We start from the raw sequence: 27853 nt of genomic DNA on the forward strand, positions 1-27853 counted from the left end.
TCCCACTCTTCTGGAGTGTTACATTGACCCCTTTCTAACTCTCCTGAGATACAAGCCTCCTCTGTAAAACAAGAACAAGTGTAATACTGATTTCTAATTAAGGCTTTCATTACATAAGGCTGTCTTTTAATTAAAATATTCTTATTCATTACACAGTATTTAAACAAAATGCAGATGAAAAACCTTAGCTTTTTAATAAAAACCTAAACAAATTACAAACAAAAAAATATCTAAATTGAATCTTATTCTGTATTGCTGCATTGCAATAAATTCAAATGAGAAAGAAAAACGCCGACAGGCTGGCAGATTCCCTTTAGTTATTTGGTGTTTTTTGTGTTATAGCCAATATATAACCCATCACCTTTGGGGGAAACAGATATGAGAGTTTAAGCTTAGAGGTAAATAGAACACCACACACACACACACACACACACACACACACAAACACAATGACAAGACAATAAATTCACATTTATTTTTAAGAAAGAAAACTTTATTAGTGATTTATAAACAAAACACACTACCACTGTATCCATTTAGGTAAAATAAACCAAATCAGAAAAGAAATTAAATTCACTACTTCACTGTCACAGTTGATGAGCAGGTGTACAAAAAAGGTTTTACAACAGATCTGGGCTAGTCCATTTAGGACAGCACATTTCCACCATAGTTCACCACCATACATTGGGAAAGAATGACAGCATGAACGCTCACTAAACACAAGCATACACTACATATACCTTTTTATACACATTTTTTTCAGTAATTTTTTTAAGAGTGAAAGGGAAGTAAGTGATAGCTCATCATAAGATCATACATATTTCAGTTACAATATTACAGTGTTAGTTCATCATGTCAAAGCTGGACATAGAGTGATTTTTTTTTCTTTTTTTTCTTGCTTTGCTTGTTTTCAAAAGGAAAAATCATAGTTGGTAAAAAATAAAAATAAACTTGCATTGAAAGGTATCACACTATAGCATTTACAAATATCTAAAGAGGTTTAGTGGATGCCATACAACATCTGTGGAGCGTGAAGATTGTAGTACATAGATGTTTGGCAGAGACAGAAGTACATACAAATATCTCCTGTGCGAGTAATGAAGAAAAATGATAATACAAAAGAATAAAATCATAGCCATCTATCTATTTATATATATATTTCTCTATATAGTATGTGTTTCCTTAGAGCAGTACATGCAGCAGCCACTTAATGGAGTGACGTCATACTGAGCCGCAAAACTTTGGGGACGTGGCAACAAGTTACAGGCAGGTGAGGGGAACCAACAGAAGCAGGTCATGAGGCATGAGTTTGCCTCTTTTTCAAAACCTCCTGAGAGAGGATTGGTGGGATGGGAATCCCTAGATGCCCATATTTTTTAGCAGATCTAATTACTAATGCAGAGACAATCCATGAAAAGTCTACGCTACATGTACAGCGTAGATGAAAGCTAATATGTGACTCAACAATCTAAACAATCAATTTGGAGAACAACTCTCTTCTCTTGTACATGGAGGTGGAGGGCCAGCCCACGGCACCTTTCCCCTCACTTTATCCCAGTCCTCCACTCCTTATATCCGCTTCATCCCACCTGATCCCCTCTCATCAGTGGCTACACACAGAAAATGAACTGTGTACTGTAAGTATTCGCAAGTTAAAAGCACTGAACCATTGTGCACTTAGAAAGACATCTGACAAGAGTTCAGAGCGTAGACCCCTGACTGGGCTTCCCCAGGCCTCATCCACATTACTCCATGCTGTTCTCAGCACACCACAATGTTCAGAGTAAGCCATTCCCAGGATTGATCCTGAGCGGGGGGTTAGGGGCAGGGTCTGAGGATAAATGGGGCTTGGCATGACACGCAAAAAGCAGTCAAAGCTACAAAGAAGAACAGAAAAAATGCAGGCATATGTAATTGTGAATCTCTTTAGAGAATAAATGAAGAACAGAACAAGTTCACAAACTTCATCATCACATGAAGAGGCAGTCATTGGGATGGTTGACTGTGGGGAAAAAGGCAGTTGGGGGAGGAGAGGATGGCTTGTGGCAGCTTTGGGCAAGTACAAGCAAGTGAGCAGTTGTAAACTCAAGGTAAGGACTGGTTGCTACCAAACATTCAAAGCAGAAAGCATTAGGCTTTTGCTGCGGCAGGGGGAGAAGAGAAGGTGATATCAAAATCTCGACACTATCCTAATATTCTGTAAGGTTTCATTAGAGTCCACCTACTGAAAGCAGAGTCACAAGCCAGCTCAGCTGGACTCTCCACTCTGTGATCCTCAGGAGAATGTGAGGTATCCTCCCATCTCTCCATCATTCCGGTGCTCTCTGCGTTCCTCAGTTGGGGTTCTGGCGGAGATGAAGCTCTCTGTGTCTTTCAAATGCAGTGAGTAAATACAGAGTGGTTGCAAAGGATACTGCTTCCATCCTGAGAGAGTTGATGTACACATGCGCACCGCATAGTCGACTTTGCAGGGCAAAAAGCTTGCAGTGTCTAGTTTTAAGCACATTTCTTTGATGTCAGTTGATTTTCTCTCCTTTTTTATTTCTCTGCCTCTCTCTATGCCTCAAGTGTTTTCCATAACTACTCTGTCATGGTATGTGTATTTGTATGTTTGAATGTGTGAGCATGCGTATGTGTGCATGTGGTTTCATTGAGATCTCAGGAAACACTGTTGTAATTATCAGAGGAATCTGCAGCAGTGTCATGTAAGCCTTAGTTTCAGTGACCCTCTCATGTGCTATTTACAAGTAGTATGTGTCCAGCTCCAGATGGCATACATCTCTCTCAATCTTCTTTGTCATTCTTCTTTTCCTTGGCTGGCACAGAGCTTTTTGTTGTTCTTGTACAAATTATTTGTCTTCTCTCAGGGAGATTGGTTTACACATCAGTTTGGGGGGGGGGTAAGACAGAGGTGCCAACATGCCCAGTGGGTTAAAGGAGAAAAAAATTTAAGATGAGAGCAAAGAGTGGTCGCTCCTTATTGGAAAAGATGACTGACTTGAGTAGACTCAGGGTGTATAGGCACATAGGGGCGTGGAGCAAAATCAATCATTTTATTGTTTATCAAGGCAAGATCGATAATTTACCTTAGTAAGGGACTGAAGGTAAAATAAATCTTGGTAAGGCCAGGTTCTTTAAAATATTATTAGTGAAAATAGGTAATAAAATGAAATTTGAAAATCTGTAATAGTTTTCAGATTTTCTTTTCGCCCAGTGAACTTTGGTTGGTACCTCTGTTTTAACAGCGCCCTTTTCATCTTTGCTATTTTCTCTTTCTGCTTCTCTACTCATCTCCATCATCCTTTCCCTTATCCTTTTTGTCTTTCTTTTCCTTCTTCTTCTTCTTCTTTTTCTTGGCCTCCTCTTTCTTTCCAAAGGTGATGAAATCGCTTTTGTCGTCCTCTCCTCCCTGGTTCTGTCTGATGGATATAATGGCAGGGGAGCCAGGGATGATAAAGGCTTCTGGGGGAACCTCACCAGGTTTCAGGTGCTGTGGGGGTGCACCAGGACCGCCGGGGCCATAGCGAAAGTGCCAGCTGTTGCTGTCTACACCAGCACCCATTGGGGGGGAGACCTCTCCCCCTTCAGCATCTGAAAGAAACATAAATATATGGATGATGAGTAATAATTTGCTATTTGCTTCAAACAGATGTGGTTATTAAAATGCCCAAATGTTATGATGTTCATAATGTTTTTGTAATGTAAAAAGCTAAATTCTTCAGACACTAGGGGAGGTTTACTAAGTCTTTTGCACCTCATCTTTGATGCATGCTGCACCTAAATGAATGTTATGAATGCTACTTATGAAATGCAACAGCTTAGCAGCACAATTTGCCGGTCATCTAACATACAGGTTGTGTTTGTCCTTCATGCATGCAAATTTAAGAGAGGATAGAACAAATAACTGGAGGAGATATCAAAATGGAGGTCGATGGAACACATTCTACTGGATTTACACACATTTGCCCAATATACAAGGTCAGTTTTATTTTGTAAATTATACGTCTCTGAAGAGCAGGTGCAACTATGAGCAGGTTTATATAGTAAAGTGGCAATTGTAAAGTCTAATGAGCACACAACTTTTGTTTTAGAAATATTTATAGAGTTTGTATTTATTTATTTATTAATGGCTATATTGTAGGAATCTCACATTCTTTCTAAAAACGTGATTCTTTAAAAAAAAAAAAAAAAAAGGTCTATAAAGAATACAGGATATTTAAAGTGGAACTTGTAGTTCAGTGAGCTGCTACTGCACCAAAGCAGACGCATCCCTAGGATGACCGGTACATTGTGGTGGCTTGTATTTTTTATAAGCAATCTTTCCTTCTGTGCATCATGTAATAACTTCTACTATATTAGTTCCACAAACCTTTCTATAAAAATATTATTCATGGTCTACAAGTATCTCTATTTAGTATCACTACATTCTGCTCCCTTTTGAGCTCATAGAACGTGCCTGCAGGAGGCAGTCTTATTGGCTGACCTTAAAACAAGACTCTCCCCTGCACTACATGCTGCATACATAAATCAGGCCTACTGTGTTAAAACTTTGACTACAAGGAGAGATCACGGACATCCACTGCAGCCACAGTAAAAATGCAAATGGTCAATAATGAGTGGTATTCCTTGAGGAAAGGCCATGACGTGCTATACAAGGTGGGAGTTGGTGGAACTGAATGGGAGGTTTCCAAGAAGAAACTGCTAAGTGGGCAATGAATCAAAGGCTCCCTCCTGGCCAAAGCTAATATCTGTGCACTGTTTGATGGAACTTCAAACCCTTCATCATTATGTTAAGGGCTAGGAAAGGTAATAAAGTATTTTAGTGGAATTTAACTGAACTGTTTTGCAAGAAAAGTGGACACAAAGCAAACACATCTGTATTCAGTAATTGGCAGGTGTAACTGTATTTAGGAGAGCATTATCAACCAACCTGACCATGAATCAAGAAAAGATCACGCCCTTACTTCATTGCGTGGGTTTGTCATTATATTTATGACTATAACAAAACTAAGCTCAGTCTACCAGCAAAAGATCCCGGCTCTTTGGTTCTTTCCTCACAGCAATGACCTACTTGCCTCACATATTCCTTTTATTTATCTCACTTCTTTTCTGAGTTCTTTCCAAAGGGGAGATTCACTGAGCAGGGCTCCATCCAACCAGAAGGAACAGTGTCTAGAAGAGGAAGCCTGACCTCATGCAGTACCCAGGGCAGAGAATACCATCTTCCAATCTTCTCTTACTGCACTATTACCCAGCCAGCCTCAAAATATACACTCTATGTTTGGTTTAAGCTTTCTTCATGCTGCATGTCTTATAAAAAATGAACTAATATAGTTGGACATAAAGAATGCAAAAGTAGTTCTGACTAAACTATATATGTACTGTCAGGTGTAAACTGAATTTTATTCAGTTATGATCACCTGGATGATACAAAGGATAGTGGTCAAAGTGACATTAGGGATATAAATAAATTCTCCTTTAAATGACTGAGACAGAACAAGAGTCTCATATGCAGTTAATATGTTTGTTTGGCTGTTACAATACTGCTTTGCATTGTTATACAAATTATCAAAACTAATTCAGCCATAAGTTACTAGCATTTATAAACTTTAATTTGTGAGATGATGGAGTTTATTAGTTCACTTTTTCAGATATGTGTTCCAATCGTATTCCCTCTTCAATTGCTATCCCTGCTTTTAATTCATATTTCACTTACTCTTCCTACTTGATTTTCTTTCTATATTTTACCATTTTCAATTACCAGCTCTCAGTGAGATCTGCTCACAGTGAAGGATTCATGGAGTAAATCCATGACAAACATGATGTCTCCTGCTTGGCATACAATCCTAATCGGTCATAGAGGCACACACTGCTGTAAAGCTTCTCCTTCTGCAAGGAAACGGCCCAAGTCAAAGCAGACAATGGCTTTAAATCAAATTTGTTTTAACGCCTGAGCTTTAACATACACTGATTCTGTCTGAATTGGAGCTGAGATGATAAGTTCATTAATAAATAACACTGCAAATTGAATAGTTTTGGGTTTTTGACTGTTGGTTGGACAAATCAAGCAATTTGAAGACTACCTTAACTTTTATTCTCATATTTCATCTGTTTTTATATTTTTATCTAGTTTTTCCTGTTCTTTAATGTTTTATGTAAAGCACTTTCAATGGCCTTGTTGCTGAAATGTGCTATACAAATAAAGCTGCCTTGCCTTGCCTTTAGGAAATTGTGGTGAGCACTATTCACTGTTTTCCCACATTTTATAGACCAAGCTATTAACTGATAATTGGGGAAGTAATTGGGAGGTTGTCCAATAATGAATATAGTTGCAGCCCTCGTCTGATTTGTCATTCTTAACATCATGTTTAATTCCCTCAGATATATTGAAGAAATCAGACTGGGACCGCCGTACAAGAATTAAGTGGGTCATGCATTTGAATTGTTTCACATCACTATCCCCCTAAAAGCCCTCATGCTTTCACTGACTGCGACAACAAAGCTGCAAGAGCTGCAGAGAGAAGACTGAATTTGACAAAGAGACTGAGAAGATTAAGACAGGACAGGCTAGATCCAGTCACTGCTCGTCCACATGTAGACACAGAGATAGCTAGAGTCACATATATTTACAAAGTGAGTCTTTCCCCCAGTTGATAAATCCTCATCTGACTCCCAAAGCAGAAACATGACCCCGATTCTATTATCTCAAAAGAAAAAGGAGCAAAAAAATACTAAATATAAAAAGGTGCTGACAATGCTTTGCTCTAAAGTGTCCACTCTCTTGCCTCAAAGAAATTACCTGTCTAACTCAATGTGGGAACTTGACACACCAGTGCCCCCATGCAAACTTGCATTCACAAACAAAACAACACCCCGGAGAGTGATGAGTCATGCTAAGAGCAGACAGATGGAAAAGGGTAAAGCAAAGCATGGCAGGGCAAGTCTCTTGAAAGGGTCAATGTCTTATGCTGTATTTAAAAAAAAAGACAAATCCTGGGACACACTGTAGTCTGGCTGTGTTAAACTCTGACCTGAAAAGGTCACATCATAATAGTCTTTGCTGCTTTGGGAGCTTCCTTTTGTACTTTTTAAATGAACATTTCTAACAAGGGAGGAGGACCACAATGTAAATAAGTTATATATTTAACTTTATTGTGTCTATCCTCAGCAATATATGTATTTAGTGCAACGTATGTATGACCTATTACTGTATATATTTATTTTAAAATGTCAAATAAATCCAATCAACAACATATGTAATTTTGATATTACAGACAACATTGACAATATGGGATTTGACCTGTGATGCACATTCATTCCCCCTATATTTAACCCCATTTTTTGTCCCCTTATACTGTATGTCTTTCCTCACTTTATTTGCTCCCTGCCTCTTCTCTGCATCTCTTCCTTCACAACGGTAACAGACTCACCTCGCCCAACACTGATCTCCACACAGCCATTGCTTCAATCTGATTTGTCGAAGGCTGTTGCAGAGCAAAACTTTCTCTCTTCTCTGTTCATTTTGCACAACCTCCCTCCTTCTCTTTTCCTTGCCACCCTCTCTCTCTCTATTGCTCATTTCCACTGACCTTTTAACTAATCTTGCGTGAAAACTCAGCCAGCTAATACCAGTCCCTCCCAGTTATTGACCAGTCTTAATCATTGCCAATCAATGTTTATGGTAACGTTAATGTGGTTGCGTATTAAACTGCTTGTCCGTCAATGATAACTACCAGGCACATTAGACACAAGGATGGGTTATTTGTTTTTATAGTGATGCCCCCAGCTGTATTACTTTCTCCATGCATCTGTAACTAGTAGCATTTGAAACCCTTGCAATGGAAATGCTAAATGACACAAGCCACTGTAATCAATAATTTTGCATTACAGACTGTGATTTTCTCCATATCTTCCCATGAGTTTGATCTCTCCCCTTGCCTCGCCCTACCATCTCTGTGTGTGAATGTCCCATCGCTCTCCTGTTGCCGCCCAAGGTTTTCACAGTCACTTAAATCACTCAAGCTCCATTTTGCCACTTCTACTTTATTCATCCCCTTGTCTCGCCCTACTATCGGCCAGTTGGGTAAAAGCGCAGTGCAGTGTTACATAACGAGCTGAGGAAGAAGAGGAGGAGGAGGAAGAAGAAGAAAAGGGGCCAGGAAGTGCAGGGATGCAGATATGAACACGATGCTCACCACAAAAACGGAGGGTGGGAGGAGGGAAAGAAAGGATTAAAAGATCCTGAAGGTGCGATTCTTTCTTTTTTTCACACTGCAGTGGTACAGAAATCTGTGATTGTTATGATAGCAAACAGTCAGCTGGGACCACACCCTTCTTCAAGATAACACCTGTGTTTGTAAGTGTGCTGTGCAGTGAGCATTGTGATAAAAACTAAATGTGAAGTTGCTGTCTATTCAAAACCTAATTCTTATTCATGTGTCTGTGTTTTTTACTGCTATGCCTGGGTAGTGATACAAGAATACATTTTGTGCCTGCATAAACTTCCATATATTCCCCAATCGGCTAACAGTAAATTAAATAAAGAAAGAAAGAAAACTGTTGTGGGTCATCACATCATCATCATACAATAATGATGGCTGGTTGTGGGTTTTAAAGAGCAATTATACCTCTATATGCATATTAGAGTGTACAATTGTGTGTGTGTGTGTGTGTGTGTGTGTGTGTGTGTGTGTGTGTGTGTGTGCGTGTGTGTGTGTGTGTGTGTGTTTGTGTGTATGTGTGTGTGTGTGTGTGTGTGTGTGTGTTTGTGTTCATGCCAGGTTGAGCACCTTGCTGTCTGCTCCCAGCTGGCTCATGTGGCAGATGGTGGACACAAGCAATCCCAAGTGACAGGGCTTAACAAAATAAAAATAACACTGAATGTAGATGGGTATGTGTGGGAGTTTGACTTGTCTGTGTATCTGTGTGTATATGTCAGTATGTGTAGGTGCTATAATAAAAATTAAATAAATGGAGAAGTAGAAATTGATTTGTTCTCCAGAGACAAAGAGAGGGAGAGAGCTGGCAAGATATATAAGACTCAGAGAACGCAGGATGGGAACAAAAAAACAGAGTGACAATAAAGGAAAGCAAATAACTGAAGTCGAGAAGAGGAAAAAGATGGGGCAGAGGGATTTAGAAACAGTCTTCTAGACTGGTCTACCTTGCCTTACTGATTGTGCCAATAATATTTTCATATCAAGTACACCTTAAGACTGCAGCTCTAAAATAAGATATATAGGTTTGGATTGAATAAACGTTTGTCTGTTTGTATCTCTTCTTCGCATAACTCTTTGTGTCTGTTCATATCCACTACTCTACACTACACCTACCCTTGCTGATGAGACCAACAAAGATACAGTAAATGTAAATGCATGAGGTCATGGTCGTATATGCTACATAGCAGATATATGGTCAAGCCCAGAGTTATTGAAAGAGAAAATGAAGCATTAATCATCAGTAGAATCTCTTGTCCACCTTTTTCTCTTGGCATTTTGCCTCCACCCATGAGTCTATTTTTTAACAAGTGCCCGCTACAGTTGATTACTGTTAACTCTAATCAAATCTGTCTTATTCTCTTCCTCTGTGTATATGTTTAAGTGTGTATGTGTGTGCATGTGTGATCTGGGGTGATACAAAAAACAGTAAACCTGCATCTATCTCTGCAGTACACCACCGCCCCATGAATGCAGGTCACTCTCCTTCGGTTACTCTCTCCTTCCCTTTACACCTCTTACCCCAACTCTCACTTTCCAAACACATCCCTCCCTCATTTAACTTAACACCCGGTCTGTTTTAGCTTATTGCTTATGTACGTGCATTTTGTCTTGCATCCCATTGTCTTGTCCTTCACCTGATGCCAGTCTGTTTTTTTCTTTCCCCCTTCTTCCCCCTCCTTCAGCACCTTTTGTCCCACACCATATGTTTGCACCCCACTCTTCATAACAGCCCCATCCCTTCCTCTCTCTCCTGCCAATATCAGCGGCCATGAATGGTTGCCGTGGAAACAACATCCTCCAGTGAAGCAGTAGGACATTGGTAGGAGTCATGGTGACAGTGCTTGTGCTGATGAAGAATAATGCTGCAAGCTCTCTCTCTCTCTGTCCCCCCCCTCCTCTCTCTCTCTCTGTCTAGTCTAACCACTCTCCCCTAGCAACAGCCTCATACAGCTTCCTCTATTTCCTCTGCAGACTTTGGTACAGTCAATCACTCTGATTTACTCATCGCCACTCCCTCCCAAACAGTTTATGTTCATCGCATCGCTAGCTTCCTCTCCAACTTATCCTTTATTGCTTATTCTATTGTTTCTTTTCAATACCTCACTTTGTAAACTGCCCATCTCCCTCCCCTCCCCCATCTCTCTCTGCCCATCTCTCCAGGGGATGGTTGCAATAGTGCACAGTTCTGTCTATGGGTCCTTGGTTTAGAAACATAGTTGTGAAATAGTGGGAGAGACAGAGGAGGAAGACAGAGAGGGAGTGAGAAACAGATAGGGTGAGAGAGTTAGACAGCAAGCAGAACCCTGATTTCATTAATGTGGGTCTGTTAATCTGGGCGTGGGCTGCGCTCCATCTGTCACAGCAGGAGCAGCACACAGAGCAGACAGCCAAAACACTCAGAAGCACAGCCAAGCACACATGCACATACACACGAAAACACTAAACGAGATGCAACGACACAGACACACAAATCCACACGCTCTAAATCAGAGAGGGAAGAAACAGGGGCGTTGTCGCCTGTACCTCCGTGTCTCACATTGAAGCAAAAAATAGATTGTACGGTAAAACATCACCCTGTAGGTACAGCACCCAGGCTGAAACAATTGCCTCAACAAACCTAACTCTGATGCACTCCTGCTCTCCAACTAAGGACCACAGCCTGCCTAGCAAACAAGATGATTTAGTTATAAATAGCACAGCCTGTGACTCATAGTGATGTGACAGGCCACATTGAATCAATATCTCAATTTTCATGATGAACAGAATCAACTTCAAAGTAAGAACACAAATCTTTTCCAATCTTGTCCTCCAGTCAGGGAGCTCTAGAAATAAATTATTTTCATGTTATCTGACACTCTTAAACCAGAATTATCCTTAATCCAACCCTAACATTTGACCTGAAGCTAACATAGCCCTCAGCTAATATTTCCATTTTTAACCTTTCTAACAATGAGATAAAGAAGGGACAGTCAGCCCTGAGGCAAAGCATGGTAGCGTGTGGACGTGTTGTTCTTGAACTGCCACAGCTTAATTAGACCACCTTATATCCTCACCAGCTGATCTTATTACCACTGACCCACCCTGAAGACGTCACTACTGCCTGTTCTGTTGTCTGTCTCTCTCTCTCTCTCTCTCTCTCTCTCTCTCTTTCCCTCTCCGTCTTTCTCTCATGTTTTGAAGTGTCTGCAGGCTGTAAGTCCTCAGCCTAGGCAACAAATCGATAGCAGAGTGGAGGAGGCTGTGTGTGTGTGTGTGTGTGTGTGTGTGTGTGGACAGGAAGAGAAAGTAGTTTGTGTGTGTGTGTGTGTGTGTGTGTAGTTTATTTGCTTGCCCAGGCCACCACCTCCTGTCTATAAAAGACACCAGGCCAAGCCATCTCCACTTTCTTAATTACAAATCACCTCTTTATCTACACTTAATTAGTCATTCTCGCTCCAGTCCTCTCATTGTACATACTCCCGTCTAGTTATCTCACCTACCTCCTCCTTCATTTTTCTCTACCAGGCCAATCTTTTCTCTACTTAACTCTTAATCCTCTTTTGACCCCACTTCCCTGTCATCATGAGGAAAGTCATGAAATAAAGAAAGAGTTGACCACTGAATTCTCCTCAATGCACGTAGGGCGCTGACACAGTGTATGCAGTGCTTCTTTGGTCATACATCTTGGTTCAGGGCAGAGAATATGGCACCATATGCAATGATATTAAAAACATGACAATGTCTGTGAAATGTCATCTAGCAGTGAGTATGTTGTCATTTAGAGTTTTGTTTCGCTCCAGTGTTCCTGGTCTTGCGATTTATCTAGCAGTGTTTTCTAATGAGCTCCTTGCAGTGCTTTGTCGAGCCTCAGTGAAGTTTTTTTCCACCCTGAGAAAGGCCAGATGGCCAAAAATGTTTTGTCGTCTATAAATGTGGTCACTACTTGCCACTGAGTGTGACTCTTTCCTGTCATCATTTATTAACATAATAAGGATAATGCACCAATCTTTGTGAGCGAGATGGAGACTCTACATGTAAGTCTGTTCTATCAAATGGTGTCAAATGTTAAATTTAGATGTAATGGTTATCAAGCAACAAACCAAGTTGACACTTCCATGTGTGTGTCACTGGCCTGCAGATGCTTCACAGCAAAGGCACTGCCAATAATTACTATTTTGTTTTGAACAACACTATGAATATGACTCATATTTGCAATTGTATAGACGGTCTTGCAATGGAAATGCCTGGTGGCTTAAATTCTTTAAAATATTGTGCCCTTAAAGGAGAATTCCGGTCGATTTCAAGACGTAGCTCTGTTGTTTGGAAATTTGGAATGCTGGCAGTAGCAAGAAAAACTAAAACAATCGGTGCTGCCTACACCGAGTTATCCCCCTGCTAGCGTTAGCACCCAAAAGGCTTAAATAGGGCAAGTTTTAAACATGTTTTTAGCCTCTAAACATGCTCGAAATGTCATTACAAGTGACTACCCATGTGCAGTGATTCCTTCCGAGGGAACACAGCAAATTTGACTGGAATATTGGATTATATGTATGAGTTCGACAATCGACTAGTGTGGACTTGACCGGAAAACAGTAAACAAACAGAGGTATGTGTACTGGCTGGATTAACACAATTTTTATGCCTTTCTGTCACATCTACTGCAGACAGATTTGCTGTGTTCCCTCGGAAGGAATCATTGCACATGGATAGGCACTTGTAATGACATTTCGAGCATGTTTAGAGGCTTAAAAGACGTTTAAAACTTGCCCTGTTTAAGCCTGTTGGGTGCTAACGCTAGCAGGAGGATACCACGGTGTAGGCAGCACCGATTGTTCGTTTTTTTTGCTACTGCCAGCACTCCAAATTTCCAAACAACAGAGCTACGTGTTGAAATTGACCGGAATTCTCCTTTAAGGACAGCAATTTTAAAATCTATCACTACAAAGCATGCAACTGTTTGTTGAATGTAATGGGTGGTGAATGGATTAAATGTCTATATGTTATATAAGATTATTATAGGCTTACAAATATATTAAAATATGGAAAATGTACATGTGTTGCCGACATCACCGAACTCCTATTCTTGGTTTTTGTGAGTGTGTGTATAAAAGAGCTAGAGAATGAGAGAGATCCACATTAACAGATGAGAAAATGTAATTGTGTTTTATTATTCTTCTCTAATGTTTGTCTCCTGTGGCTTATGCCTCTGTAAACATCTTGCAGATAATATAATCAACTATTGCCTCTCTTGCCCTCATTTTCTCTGTTTTGTCTCCCTTCATGATACAGAGAGCAGAGATATCCATCTACGCCTACGTAGCATTGTGTCATTTCCTCTCCCTGCAGCAGTGGGAAGTGGTATGAGTGGGTCGGGGCGATCTCGTAGCTGATATTTCTGTATTCCTCATTTTATCACTCTCTCGTGGTTTGGTACGCGCTTAAGAAATGTACAGTTGTTGGTATAAGATATTCTTAGCTGTTTTTTCTCTGAATCTGTGTCATGGAATGTGTTCCACAGAGATCCATTAAACTATATTTTAGATGGTTGTCACTATTTTAGACCTTTAGGACTAGACTGGGTCCATGTGTGCCAAGCAGACCTCTTAATTTATGTAATTTTTTTTTTTTTTTTACTGTGGACAATTTAAAAAATAGTTCTGATTGTTGTAAATGAGAGTTGCATGACTGATTCTTACCAGCGGCGCTGGATGCAGTGGGCCAGTTCTGAACAAGGACACCCTGGGCTCCTTGCATTACTGAGGACTCTTCCATGTGCACTGAGCTGAAAAACAAAAAACAAACAACATGCACATATTACACTCTGGAAAGGTATTATCTCACATATACATACTATATACACTATACCATGCTAAATTAATCTGCACAACAGAAGGAATCCACACATATACTTTGTGAAGCTCTACGTTATGATTGTTTCACGTGACTTAAATATAAGCTCGCAAATATTTGATTATCTTGTCTCCATATGTTTCCTATAATACACAGTATTACAAATTCAAACCTTGGTGCTCTGTGTGGAGGTTAAAAAATATAACATTCAGATTAGGATTAAAGTATTCACCCTACAATTTTCTGATATTCTCTGGATTATAGATTACAGATGGCCGCTTTTACATTTTCATGCACACTCTGTGGGATTTCAGCACCCTCCCCTCTACAACACCACACTCTCTGTAGTGCTGAACAATAACAACAGAAATTCTGCTACAAACCAAAGTTCTTTCTCACTGCTCACTTTTCTGGCTCTGAAAATAAGATTTTAGTCATGAAGATCCAGGTGTACTGCTTTCTTATACGTTTCAAGCAAGGAGGGCATAACCTCTCTTAAAGGGTAATTTCACCCAAATTATACAAACATACAGTAACAGCCGAGCCATGAGCCATTAATCTAACCATAATATGACATTATTTGTCTGTTATTTGTCTGTACCACCCATTTAAAGGTTACCTTCAAGCTGCTGGGTATTAGCAGCAGATTAATGACTTCTCGACTTAATTTTGTTCAAATGTTCAAGAGATAATTTAGGTACAGAAACATACTCAAATGGTTATTCAAAACCACTACTCTGACTCTCAATCGCTACCTGCTGCTGCTCCACTTAAATCCACCTGTCTACTCTTCTCCCAACCGTCCCCGGGTGACTAACTAGGTCTTTAGAACTTAAAACCTTTACTGAGGTCTGTGTGAGCAGGTCTTTCTTCCTGGAAATTTGTGTGCTTCTAAGGCATCAATAATTGCTTTACTTCTTGAAAACAAGGAGCTTTCATTCTTTATGAAATATCTTGGGAACCAGGGAGTATAAATCTGCAGTTTAGTAATGCTAAAGACAACCCCTAACACTAACCCATCAAGGTACACTGATGAAATAGTAATGGCAAACACTGGGCTGATAATACACTTTTTAGCTAATGCCGGTCCTGCTGTCTGTAAACACGCATGCACGTATGCACGCACACACGCACAAATGAAATAGGTCAGTGCCATTACATGGTGTTGGGGTGTGATATCCAAAATCTCTTATACAAGCTCTGATTACAGATGAACATTCAGTGAAGCCCCAGCAATGGGGGATAGTCAACTTAAAACACATCAGAGGTAGAGTGTCACAGGAAAGATTTAATATGTTAGACTGGATCACACAAGCACATTAACGCTCATTAATCCCTGCTGTAATTACTGTATGAGTGAATCTGTGTAACAATCAATGACACTCAGATGGTACACAGTTATTTATCTGACATGGACTTCAGAGTACACATATGAACACATATATATATATATATATATATATATATATATATACACAGTATGTGTATACAGTATACGGATTATATAACACATACAGTACATAAACACTTGGGCCTCAGGAGACTCACGTCAATGAGCAGCAACAGATGAATGCCTTATTTGGAGCTGTGAAAGACTTATTATTATGGCTTTGGGTGTTACAGAGAAATATTATTTATAATTTCTCTGACATAGGAATTGGAAAGCCAGTTGTTGTCTGTTCAAGGCTAGTGTCTCAAATTGATCCATCTATGCCATGTCTATCTATAGGAAGTGGATAGATTACATAGATATGATAGGAAGATAGATAGAGATATCGTGACTAACTCATTAAAAGCCTGTGACTTTTTGTAATTACAGTGTCATCTCATTAGCATCACCCTTGATTTGGTCGGGTCCATCTGATCCCACAGCAGGTAACAGCCCGGTGTCTTATGGGTAATCTGATCACTGGCGTTGTCATGCAGGTGTCCCAATGTCTTTCCACCTGACTACCTGCCCTTCATCCATCACTGACCCTGTATCTGCTTACTTTGCCCTCCTGTCAGTTCTCCATCTGTCTATGGCAATATTGAGAGAGCCATTTCCAACCACATTTCTCCTCACTGTGTCGCTTTTCTGATAATTCACATTCAATTACTTTCAATGATCATTATAAGAGTACTTTAACTGTATATATTAATGTAGTTTGGGAAATGTAAATGTAAGTGGGTAAAACAAGATGATAATTATGCCACCTCTTTTCCCTCAGCACTGTGATCACAGCTGAGCAACAGCTGGCAGCAAAGATGATCTCAGACATCTTTACTGGAATAGGCCAATGAATGCCTCATCTGGCTCTGTGGAACAAAGATGGGTAGGGCTTTGGAGACATTTATAATGTCTTCCTGGTGGCCATGTCATTGGTACAATCTGTAACCTTTTCATGTAGATATATTTTAAATTCCATTTCCACAAACTAAAACTGATTTAGAGAATGATTTCTCTGTATGAAATTATTATATTTGGTCTCCACTGCAGGATGACAGGGCTTCTCCCTTTGAACTGACCGAAGATTGACTTTGCCTTACATTTTACTTAATTTTATGTTTGTATGATTTCATCTTAAATGTACAGTATGCCTCAATGGCATACTGAAGCCATTTATGTAGATTATTTGAGGATACGTTACATGACACCCACAATCAACTATAAACTTGTGTTAGGTGGCTAAATTAAATTCTTTAAAAAAAGAAATCTGAGGTAGTCTTAATGAAGATCAGTGGCTGGTGAGATACGATGAGATACTTACTGCAAAGTGACAGAAAACAAAATGGGATGCTTACCTCTGCATCACACCTCCTGCTCTCAGGGAGGCTGAATATCTCCAGTCTGCACTCGGCCCTTTGGGCTGCAAGAGAGAAGGAGAGGAATTGAGTGTTAAATACAGGCGAAAGCCAATACTGTCTCATTAATAAGTCATGGAGAGAACTGCTAGTGCATGCGCACACACAACAACACACAAACTCAGTCACACACACAGACAGTCATAGCAGTGACAGCTTGCCCCTGCCTTTGGAGAGAAGTGAGTGATGAATTAAAGCTTGCAGGTGCACTCCTCCCATCCCCACACCCTCTCCTCCTCCCCCATTCCCTCCCTATTTCCATCCATGTCCTCTGAAAAAAAAATGACTTTGAGAGATTTCACCCCAGCAGCCCACTGACCCTGATACTGTGATGCATAGGCCCTGAGGCTACATGCCCAGGGTTGGTCCACTCAGACCAGGCTGTTCTGGGACCAGTCCATTACCATAGTGCTGACAACAGACTCAATTCAAAGCTACAACTGTCTCTACCTAATTCCCTGTTAGACTATTTCTAATATTTAAGTGTGTATATCAGTCTTAACAAAGCTACTGAAATATCAAAATGTTTTTCGTTGATGCTGGTTTCTGAAAGACCTGCATCGTCTGCTGTATTTTTCCTTTTCACCATACCACCCTCCCTTCCTCTACTCTGCCTCTGTATATTCACCAACCCCCCTCCTGTGCTGCTGAGCTCTTTCTCCCTGTTTTATCCTCTTAACTCTGATCAAAACCTTGAGTGTCACTGGCAAACAGTCTGCCTGAGTCAGTCTGACACATCTCACCATAGTAACTGTGCATAGCTCAGTCTATATTTTACCCTCCATCCAACGCCCTCTTTCATTTCACTCCTGTGAAGGTCACAGGTGGAGGAGGGATGGGGGAAGATATCAGATTAACCCCCTCGGCCCTGCATTTAGACTCAGACACACCACAACACAACACAACAGAAAGACACAAAAGGGACAGCACTGCAACCTCTGCCTGTCTGCCAGTGATGCAATTCATTTGTGACATCCTAATAAGATATTTCAGTGTTTGTGCTTCTAGTAAATTCAATTATCATAAACATATTAAGATACAACATTGTAAAACCTGACAAAATGTGGTTAGACTAAAATTCAGCAGTGGTGCAGCTCGCTGTGCAGCAAAATGGGCTGTTAACCTGACCATATAACTGAGATGAGATTGTATTTTCTCAAACCTCAACCTAAACCACTGACAGAGCTAAACCAATCTGACTAACACTAAATTCTCCGTGCTTGGCCATGCAGTTCATAAGAGACCCATTTGCAATTCCACTTCCTTTCAAATTTGACAGATGTTCACTTGCTGCTGAAGCTGCATTGACCTCTATAAGTTTGCAGTGGACATTCATCACCCTTGAAATCCAATATTTGGTCTTAATGAGAGAAGCCTGGTATTCCTCCTGGACTCATTCAAACAGAGAGGAATTTCTACAGGGATACAGAGCAGTGCAGCATGGGAGACACTTATCCATTCTGAAAACTAAGGGTGCACTTGATTATTTGAAGACAATCATTCCTCAAAAAGCAATCATTGGCTAGATCAATAGTTTAGGTTAATATTGAAAGGAAAAGAGAGTGAGCCAAAAAAAAAACAACCTTCAAATAAAACCAGATTGTCCACAAATGGGACTTAATGGCTTTGCTAATCGTTTGCCCTGTTGCAGCATGGAAGTGGCCGAAGGGAGAGGTCGTATTGTGTTTACGGGTGTAAATGGAAACACACACACTAGCACATACATACATTAGATACAACCATCTGGAACCTAAACATGTCCATTGTCTGATAAACTCCCAAGGGTATACATACATGCAAAACTAGAATGTTACCAGTTAATGCAATAAATGTAAACAGACAAACAAAAACAAATCTGACTGCAAATTTAATGCATTCTGTTTCATCATTTGAAAAGGGAGGCACCACATTAGGTGGATAGGAAAAAATACCATGGGTTTTTACTGTATTCATTTCCTTGTCTGGCTGTACTTTGTAAATCAGAGAATAAAGAAAGATTTTGGTTTGGCCACTCAAGCCTTTTCTCGCCTTTTTTTTTTTCCATTCTTCCCTCTCCCCCTGAGTGAACACTTCTAGCATGGATACAGAGCTCACACCTCCGCCATCAACACTGTGTCCAATCATCTTTCATCCCCCGCCTCATCTGCGCGGAGCCAGCCAATCCATGCCCAGTAATATGAAACACATCGTTGCCAATTAATTACACAGCAAGAACAAACATGACTGCCATTTAATGAGAAACATGTCAAGTGACAACAGAACAATTACCTTTAATATTTCTTTATTTCTCTTTTTATCACTTATTCTCTCTTATATCCTTTTCTGCACTGCATAGACCAACTCAGAGAGGCTCCGGGGGAAACACGATCATGTACAAAACAAATAATGTTTGTTTTATCCTAATAATACTGTTTGTTTTACTACAACTACAAATGATGCAAACAACCTTGTGCAACCTTTTACATGGGGGAAAAATACATACAATAAGGCTGTAATCTAAATGATACTCAGACACAGTCTCTGCCTCATTCTTCACCGATTCCCAAACTCTGGCTCACTGTTTAGTACCACAGAGGTACGTGACCAGAAGAGGATATTTTGGTGCAGTGGGACTGGTGGCCCTCGTAGCTGGCGAAGGCTGTACTATTTCCCAGACTCTCCCTCTCTATAGAGATGGCCACTGAATGCCCTCTGGACCTACTGGACTTGAATAGTGTAGCTCACAGCCCACATAAGACAAATAACAATGGCTGTGTGGGGTCATAGGTGAACAAGCTTAAATCCACTGGCTTGTTTTGAAAAGAGAGTAAGTAACAGGGTGCAGAGAAAGAGACCAAGAGAGCGAGAGAGATGGTTCTTGAAATATATTTTGATTACAGCTTTCCGCAGAACTGTGGAGGACAGGTGCACTTTATCATCATACACTGAATCACCAAACAACTACTCTTTATGTGTGTTCCACGCTTGCTAAAGACACTACATCCAGCAAATCAGAGTGCACCCACTCAAATAAAACCATAGCCCAAATAAACTACCCTCACTTGTGTGTGCCAGGTTTCTAAGATGCAGACCTGAAGATAAATGGCAACAAATGTGAAGACCAGTAAAGGTAATAGCACAAACAAAATGGTGGTATTTCTTTCTTTAATGGGATACATATATATCCTTTAAATTAGTTTAGGAGAACTTAAAGGTCTAAGCAGATCCTGGGAATGTATAATAATAAATAATATATATTTTTAAAAGCGCAAATGAAAGCCTTTTAACAGCTCCTGAGCCATAATTGTCAACTGCAATCCTACTGCAAGAACACCACCCTAGAGTGAAACCTGAACCATAACTCTCTGAGAATTTTCCTTTTATGACTTGTGCTTTGTGTGTCATTTACTGTTAATAAGGCAATCTAAAATAACAAATCACAGAGATCACACCAGACACACACCTGAATGGCAGTTGCATCTGGCATACTGAGGCGGCGTACAAATAACTGGCTCTGTCCACTGTGGCTGGTGACGTAGCTCGAGCCCCAGGTGCCACTGTGTGGTCGTCCCGTGTTGTAGAACATAAAAGTGTCACTTCCTGACGTGGCGGTCAGGCATGTCTTGTAACAGTATGTTTTGGTCATAGACCCATTTCCCCGCACTTCAATATAATGCGGTTCCACTTTGAGGTCACGTCGCAGGGCCACATTGTCGTTTGGTTGCCCTCCACCTCCACCTCCTCCGCCCCCTCCACCCCCTCCACCACCTCCTCCACCTGCAGCTCTTCCTCCACCCCCACCACCACCAGCTGATGTGCCCCCCTCTGGAGTACTCTTCTTGGATACGCAGCATGGGGAGCAGGAGCCAGGCTGGGTGCAGTAGGCATGGCAACGCACAATGGCCAGCACAAAGATGGTGACCAGGAACACGAAGGTTGTGGCACTCAGGGCAATGATAAGGTAGAGGGTGACATTGGAAAACATTAGGGGGCTGTTGGGCCTGATGATGCGCTTGGGGTCAGGGGTCAACTTCGGTGGCAGCTCCATCACGTGCACATAGATGGTGGCCGTGGAGGAGAGTGGCGGTAAGCCGTTATCACGCACTAGCACTGTCAGAACGAAGGAGGTGGAGTTCTCCTCAATTACACGCCTTGTTGTGCGGATCTCACCTGTGTACTCATGCACCTTGAACAGGTCAAGGTCTGTGTTGGTCTGCTCCAGGGCATAGAACAGCCAAGCATTCTGTCCTGCATCGCCATCCCACGCCGTCACCTTGCTAACCAACACTCCTGCTTCAGCGTTTTTCATCAGCGTCTCTGTGGTGCGGCTCCCATTAGCAGGTGAGTAGACTATCCTGGGCACATGGTCATTCTGATCCATAATGTAAACATACACTGTGGCCACACGGCTAAGGGGAGGCACACCATTGTCCTGGGCTTTAATCTGAAAGTGAAACTCTCTCAGCTTTTCAAAGTCAAAGGCTCGCAGGGCATATGCTTCACCTTTATCAGGTTTGATGCTGACGTAGCTGGCTACAGGAATACCATGGTTGTTGTCATTCAGGACAGTATAGGTGATGCGTGCATTTTCTGCAGCATCAGCGTCAGTGGCCTTAACAACACACAGAGGTGCACCGGGAGCATTGTTCTCTGTAACATAAACAGTATACGATGTCTGTTCAAAACGAGGTGGGTTGTCATTCACGTCTGCAACGTCCACCTTAAAAGTCATTTGAGATGACAGGGGTGGAGTGCCTCCATCCACAGCGTTGACAGTGACATTGTAGGATGAGATGGTTTCACGGTCCAGGAAAGCGGATGTGACGATGGTATAGTGGTTCCGGAAAGACTTGATCTTAAAAGGCAAATGGGGCATGATCTCCAGGCTAACTTGTTTATTTGGTCCAGAGTCACGGTCATTCACACTGATCAATGCTACAACCGTGTCAGCCCGGGCATCCTCACGTACAGGGCTGGAGAGTGAAGACAGTACAATCTCAGGAATGTTGTCATTGACATCTAAAACTTCTACAACTACTTTACAGTGAACTGCTACAGGAGATGCCCCCTTGTCCATCGCCTGTATGTACATTTCATATGAGTTTGTCTCCTCATAGTCTATATTGTTTTTTACCCTAATTTCCCCTGTTACTGTGTCCATGGAAAACATCTGTCTCACTCTTTCTGGTGTGTAACTGCTGAAGGAGTAAAACACTTCCCCATTTGAGCCTTCATCAGGGTCTGTTGCATTTAACTTGATTACAAGTGCGCCCTTTGGAGAGTTTTCGTACAGTTTTACTTTGTACACGGAGCTGTCAAACGCAGGTACATTGTCATTGGCATCAAGGATGCGTACATTAATTTTGGCCATGCCAGTTCGCTGTGGGGTGCCCCCATCCATTGCTGTCAGGATTAGCTGATGAGAGGGCATCTGCTCGCGGTCAAAGGGCTTTTTGAGAATAAACTCGATGTGCTTATTATTAGAAAGGGGCTTAATGGAGTCCAGTGTGAGATGGTCGTTTGGGCTGAGGCGGTACTGCTTCACAGAGTTGGAGCCATCATCTGCATCCTGAGCTCCCTCGATGTGGAAGCGCGACCCAGTGATTGCGGACTCCGACAACTCAAGCTGATATTCATCTCGAGGGAATTGCGGCGCGTTATCGTTCACGTCCAAAATCTCCACCTCCACGTTGTGCACCTCTAGTGGATTCTCTAAGACCACCTCCAGGTTGCGTGAACAGGTGCCACTGAATTCACAAACGGTCTCTCGGTCAATGCGGTCACTCACCACCAGCTTCCCAGTTTTGTGATTTATGGTGAAATATCTCCGTCCACTGTCCGATGTGATTCTGATTCGTCGCGTGGAAAGTTTTCTCAGGTCCAGACCCAAATCCCGGACAATGTCACCGACCAATGCCCCGTTCTCCAGCTCCTCCGGAATGGAGTATCGAATTTGTGCATTTGTAAGGCCACTGATTACAAAAATAACCAAATATAAAGAAAAAGGCACATTCTCGTTTACACTGTAACAGCATCGCGCAGTCACAGCCATCGCAGGCAGGCAGAATTTGCAGACGGTTTGAGAAATATTTCCGCCTTTTCAGCTTGCTGTGCGTGCCCACCCGCCTCATTAAAAACAAGGGAATAGTCCGTGCATAACTCCGACTATGTGCAGGACGACCACCGCAACCTCTCTGGTGCCTGATTAAAGGGAATTTTCCCCTGTGCATCCATGTTTTCCTTTGTCTGTGCTGGGTGCTGTTTTTTTTTTTTATTTTCTCTATCCTACAGGCAAGGCTGACTGCTTTCACTGATGCTGCCTCTCGCTGCCTCTCTCTCCCTCTCTCTTTCTCTCTCTCTGCCTGCGATGGTGTCTGTGGGCAAAAGGGGAGGGGGAGCCACTCGCTCAAACGATGCTGGCTGCATTTCAGCATCTCCGCAAAAAAAAAAAAAAAAAAAAAAAAAAAAAAAATCATTGAGCACATCTAATACAAATAAAAACACAAAAGACGAAACGATTCTGGAGTTGTATCTATGTACAAATCTGGACTCCGTACACGGAGCCAATGTCATCTGATTCTGCACACTGATTTCAGGGAAAGGATTTCGACACAATCGTTTCCCCTGTTTTTGTCAGTGCCACCGCCCTTTTCATTGTGCGCTGTTAAACTGATTTATGAACCAGCCTGGCGATTAAATTTCCTCACTGATGAAAACCAACAATTACTCAGGGACCCTCGAGCCAAACAGAAAAGCAGATTTCTGATACATGCAGACCATATTTTGAAAATAAAAGGAAACAAATAAATAAACAAATAAACCAACTGTAACAAAGCTTCAGTGAATTGGCTTTAGTGCAGCAACTCCAAGCAATCTAATGTTCAGCATTAATATGTGGTGGAATGTAACTAAGTACATTTACTCAAGTACTTGTACTTGAGGTACTTGTACTTTACATGAGTCTTTTCTTTTCATGCTACTTTCTACTTCTACTCCACTACATTTCAGAGGGAAATATTGTACTTTTTACTCCACTACATTCATCTGACAGCTTTAGTTACTCGTTACTTTACAAATTAAGAGTTTTGCACACAAAACACATGTAGTTTATAAAATATGATGTTTTATTATAAATTAAACTACCCAACAATTTAACAGCCTACAAGTCCAGCTGAAATGATTAGACGATTAAACACAGAACTGTTTGGATCGTTTCCAACTTCTAAAATGTGAGGATTTTTCTGCACTGAGTACTTTTACTTTTAAAACTTTAAGTACATTTTCCTGATGATACTTACATACTTTTAATTAAGTAACATTTTCAATGCAGGCCTTTTACTTGTAACAGTGTGGTATTAGTATTTTTACTTAAATAAAGGATCTGAATACTTCTTACACCATTGAGCATACTACTATACATGACTTTTTTCGCATTAGCCAAGCTAAAGAAGGGGTTTTTATTATATTTGAGCCATGGGGATAAGAAGTGACATTTTCTGTCCCTTTTGTCAACACTTTTTTTTGACAGTGACAACGCTTTGCATTCACACCGCTATTGTTCATTCCCACATAAAAACACATGTCATGAGGATATTTACTGGTGATAACGCTAACCGGGTCACAGACAAAATGCTCCAGATGTGACCACTCTTCATATCTGGCAAAAATACATGGTACAGTGGTTATGTACACATTAACTGCACAGCCACTATTATCTACAAGTAACCACATCTGTATTTGCTACTGCACTTACAAAGAGCAGCCTTTTGGATGGATTTTGCACACATCTACACATTTCCCTCGGCCATCGGCTTTATATCCTTAATTATTAACTTCACATATTAGAAGATACATTAGCCTACACCAACCAAATCCCATCACATATCCATATTTTTGTTTCAGTTTCAGGTAATAAATACCATTATAAGATCCCACTTGTACGTTTTGACACTGGATTCTGCAGATAGTTCTGAATAGCGCATGTGTGTAGCAGGTGGTGACATTAACACCCAAATCCTATTGCTCTGGCTGTCTTCTAAATACTTCGGCCTCAAAACCCATGTACCTCAATTAAATTCAAATTCAATTTTCATTCAAGTTAATTGGATTAATGCAATCAACATGGCAGAGAAATGGAAGATCTTTTGACACTATTCAATTTTAACTTAGCAGTGAGTCTGAGGATCAACAATGATGCATCGAGTAAGCCACCGACATTAAAACTGTGTTGATGGGCTCTATCGCCACTCTTTAAACAAGTTATATGCTGTGAAGATGTGGCCTTGTGAGACCCTGAGCCTTCTTGATTGTCCCCGGCCACTGGGCCAAGATGAGCGTCCACTACCGCCCACATCATTTTTTTTTTTTCTCCTGGTGCGCTGCCACTCTCACCCACGCCCAGTCTGCCCACGGCGATAACAGCGCTTGGCATCCCAGGAGACAGGGAGAAGACAGTGACTCACTCGGATGCTGCTAGTGGATGGGTAGATACAGAGTGACTCTTCACACTACAAGGCGACAAAGAGGACGTGGCGAAATAGGGAGTTATAGAAGCAGCCAAATGTCCGTCGAGGGAAGACAAATTATAGCTACATACACCAATCCTATCTACTGTACATAAAGTGCATTTATAAAAGACTCAATTTGTGGTATAGTTCATCTCTTACTCTATCAATATCATACAAAAGTGTACATGTTGTACTCATCAGTAAAAAAGGGTTTGGCATTTAGGCCTACTTCTCTCTCCCACTGAGCAGCAGTGATAATACAGTTTCTTTCAACTGGGGCCTTTCAGCCGTCTCTGATGGTTCTACATGTATGGTCTGCCATGCGAAGCATGACATTTAGCAGATTTTCCGGTGGGATATGTGGACCTCTGTGTTTGGCAATGACACAAAAATGAAAACAGGCGACGTTTATCTTGTTGACAACAAACAGATCTGGATTTACACCTGACCTTTGCACTTGTCTCTCTCATTCTCCTCCTCTCCTCTACTCTTCCGATGTGTTGATGTTACAGCTCTCTCATACCGGTTTCAGCGATAATTGCATGCCGCTGAGCTGTGGATTATTTAATTTTTCACTCAAGGGTGCTGCAGATAAAGCTATCACTATTATTCCAACTCAGACAGACGCCTATTACGCATCCACAAACACAGATTTCAAAGAGCTAATTGGCTAATTGGTGTTTATGTTTACTGCATCTTGTCTTAAAACAATACAGGTTGTCAGAACTTTGTTCCCCCTCCTCATCAATTCATTTACCTGACCCTGACATCTTTTGTTTTCTCAACCACCCTTCCAATCCCTCCACATTCTCACTTTTGCCAATCGTCTCTCGCCTACTCTCTCCACTCTGGAGAGTCTCCAGCTGCGCCTCTGTCAGACATCTACTGTTCCAACTGATGACTGGTTGAGGGGCATACTGGGGTCTTAAGTGGAAACCCATGCCCATGCCTTTTGCAGACTGATAGACAAAAACAAAAAACAGTGGATGAGAAAAAAAAAAAAAAAAGAGTGTGGCTTTATACATGTAGGCCTCAGGCCTGTGATATATATATATATATATATATATATATATATATATATATATATATATATATATATATATATATATATATATATATGGGAATAAGAAATAATTCAAATACAAAAAATAGATTTTTGTTCATTCTCTCTGCCAGAACATTAACACCCCCCATTGCATCAATTATGCATGATGGCCACCATATTAATAACATTCTCTTCACTAAGACTCAACCTCATTAATACTGTAAGCGGCCGCTCTAAAAGCCATTGATATTACTTCTCCTCAGAGTCTCTCATCTGGAATCCCCCCATTTTAGTGAGTCAGATGACAGCAGAGATCCACAGAAAAACGGGTCACAGCTGGGCTATCATGAAGCAGGACTCCTTACATCACTCCCTCAGTCAACACACATTTAAACAGAGGCAGTCATGCAAAAATAAAGGGCATTTGTTCCTGTAGGCGCGCAAGCACACACACACACACACACACACACACACACACACACACACAATATAAACTATAAATACACAAATGCTATCCAAGGACAAAATGATTGTGTCTGAATGAATGCTAGAGCATCTAAACAGCTGGCAGGAAACAGCCATCAAGGGCTTTGATAAAGCAATGCATTGACTGCAGGGAATATAGGCGCATGCAGAGGTGATACTGACTACACCTATACAGGTTCACAGAGAAATGTAATTATATGCTTTATTTTAAAGCATTTAGATGGAGAGGGAAAACCTTTTTATTCAGGTCCATAATCAGAAACTGCTAGCCGAAAGTTTTCATATCAATGTTATTCAAAATGTCATAAAGCTTTGGTTTAGTGCCACTTTGCACAATGGGACAGCAGTCATTGTGGATTACGTTGGTACACTGGTCACATTTTAAAGGCACAGATACTATTCTCCTTTTTCTTTATGTTAGTTTAAAAAGAATGTGAGCGAGAAAAATAGACTAAATGTCTGCAGGCTGTTGTGTAGGCGGGCAGCAGCGTATGTGGTGTCAGGAAATGTACTTTCAGATTTAGCTAAATAAAAAGAAGATGTACTGAAACTGACAAAACAGACCTTTTCTTAGAAGAGACAGCAGAAAACAGCATCCTGAACAACTGTCTTACCATTATGTATGTTAAAGATTGAAGCTACCCTTGGTGGGAGTGATCATGGGATGCATAAAGTCAAAATACATTTTGAGGGACAATCACCAGCCAATCATGTTAACAATGTCGTGCTTTGGTTATCTCTTCTACTGAAACCAAAATATAAAATATGCATGAAAACAATACAGTATCTCCAGTAAAAGTCTCAGAATCGCTGTATATTTGGAGTTATGCCTCAATAGAGAAAGGAGGAGGCCAATGCTACTGGCACTGCAAATATAATTATACTGTATGGGTGGGAGAGACTGACTGAGCAAGAGGGAGCAGAGGTGGGTGAGACAGTGAAAT

The 27853-nt window shown here is 41.0% G+C and overlaps 1 protein-coding gene across 13 annotated transcripts in view; it reads right to left on the minus strand.

Annotated features, from left to right (window-relative positions):
- Positions 1–471: 471 nt before the first annotated feature.
- Positions 472–27853, minus strand: part of LOC116052474 (protocadherin alpha-C2-like) — a 162460-nt gene continuing 135078 nt past the window's right edge. For 12 of the 13 annotated variants that reach the window (XM_031303219.2, XM_031303221.2, XM_031303220.2 and 9 more), the window contains 3 exons: positions 16833–16897; positions 13895–13980; positions 472–3591 (listed from right to left, as the gene is read on the minus strand). In XM_031303219.2, coding sequence (XP_031159079.2) covers positions 3284–3591; positions 13895–13980; positions 16833–16897 — 459 coding nt within the window. In that variant the 3' untranslated portion in view covers positions 472–3283. Of the gene's footprint in view, positions 3592–13894; positions 13981–16832; positions 16898–20334; positions 23320–27853 lie in introns of those variants that run through there. The other variant, XM_031303212.2, reaches the window with a different exon arrangement.

The sequence above is a fragment of the Sander lucioperca genome, chromosome 1 (assembly GCF_008315115.2).
Source record: "Sander lucioperca isolate FBNREF2018 chromosome 1, SLUC_FBN_1.2, whole genome shotgun sequence".
NCBI lineage: Eukaryota > Metazoa > Chordata > Actinopteri > Perciformes > Percidae > Sander > Sander lucioperca.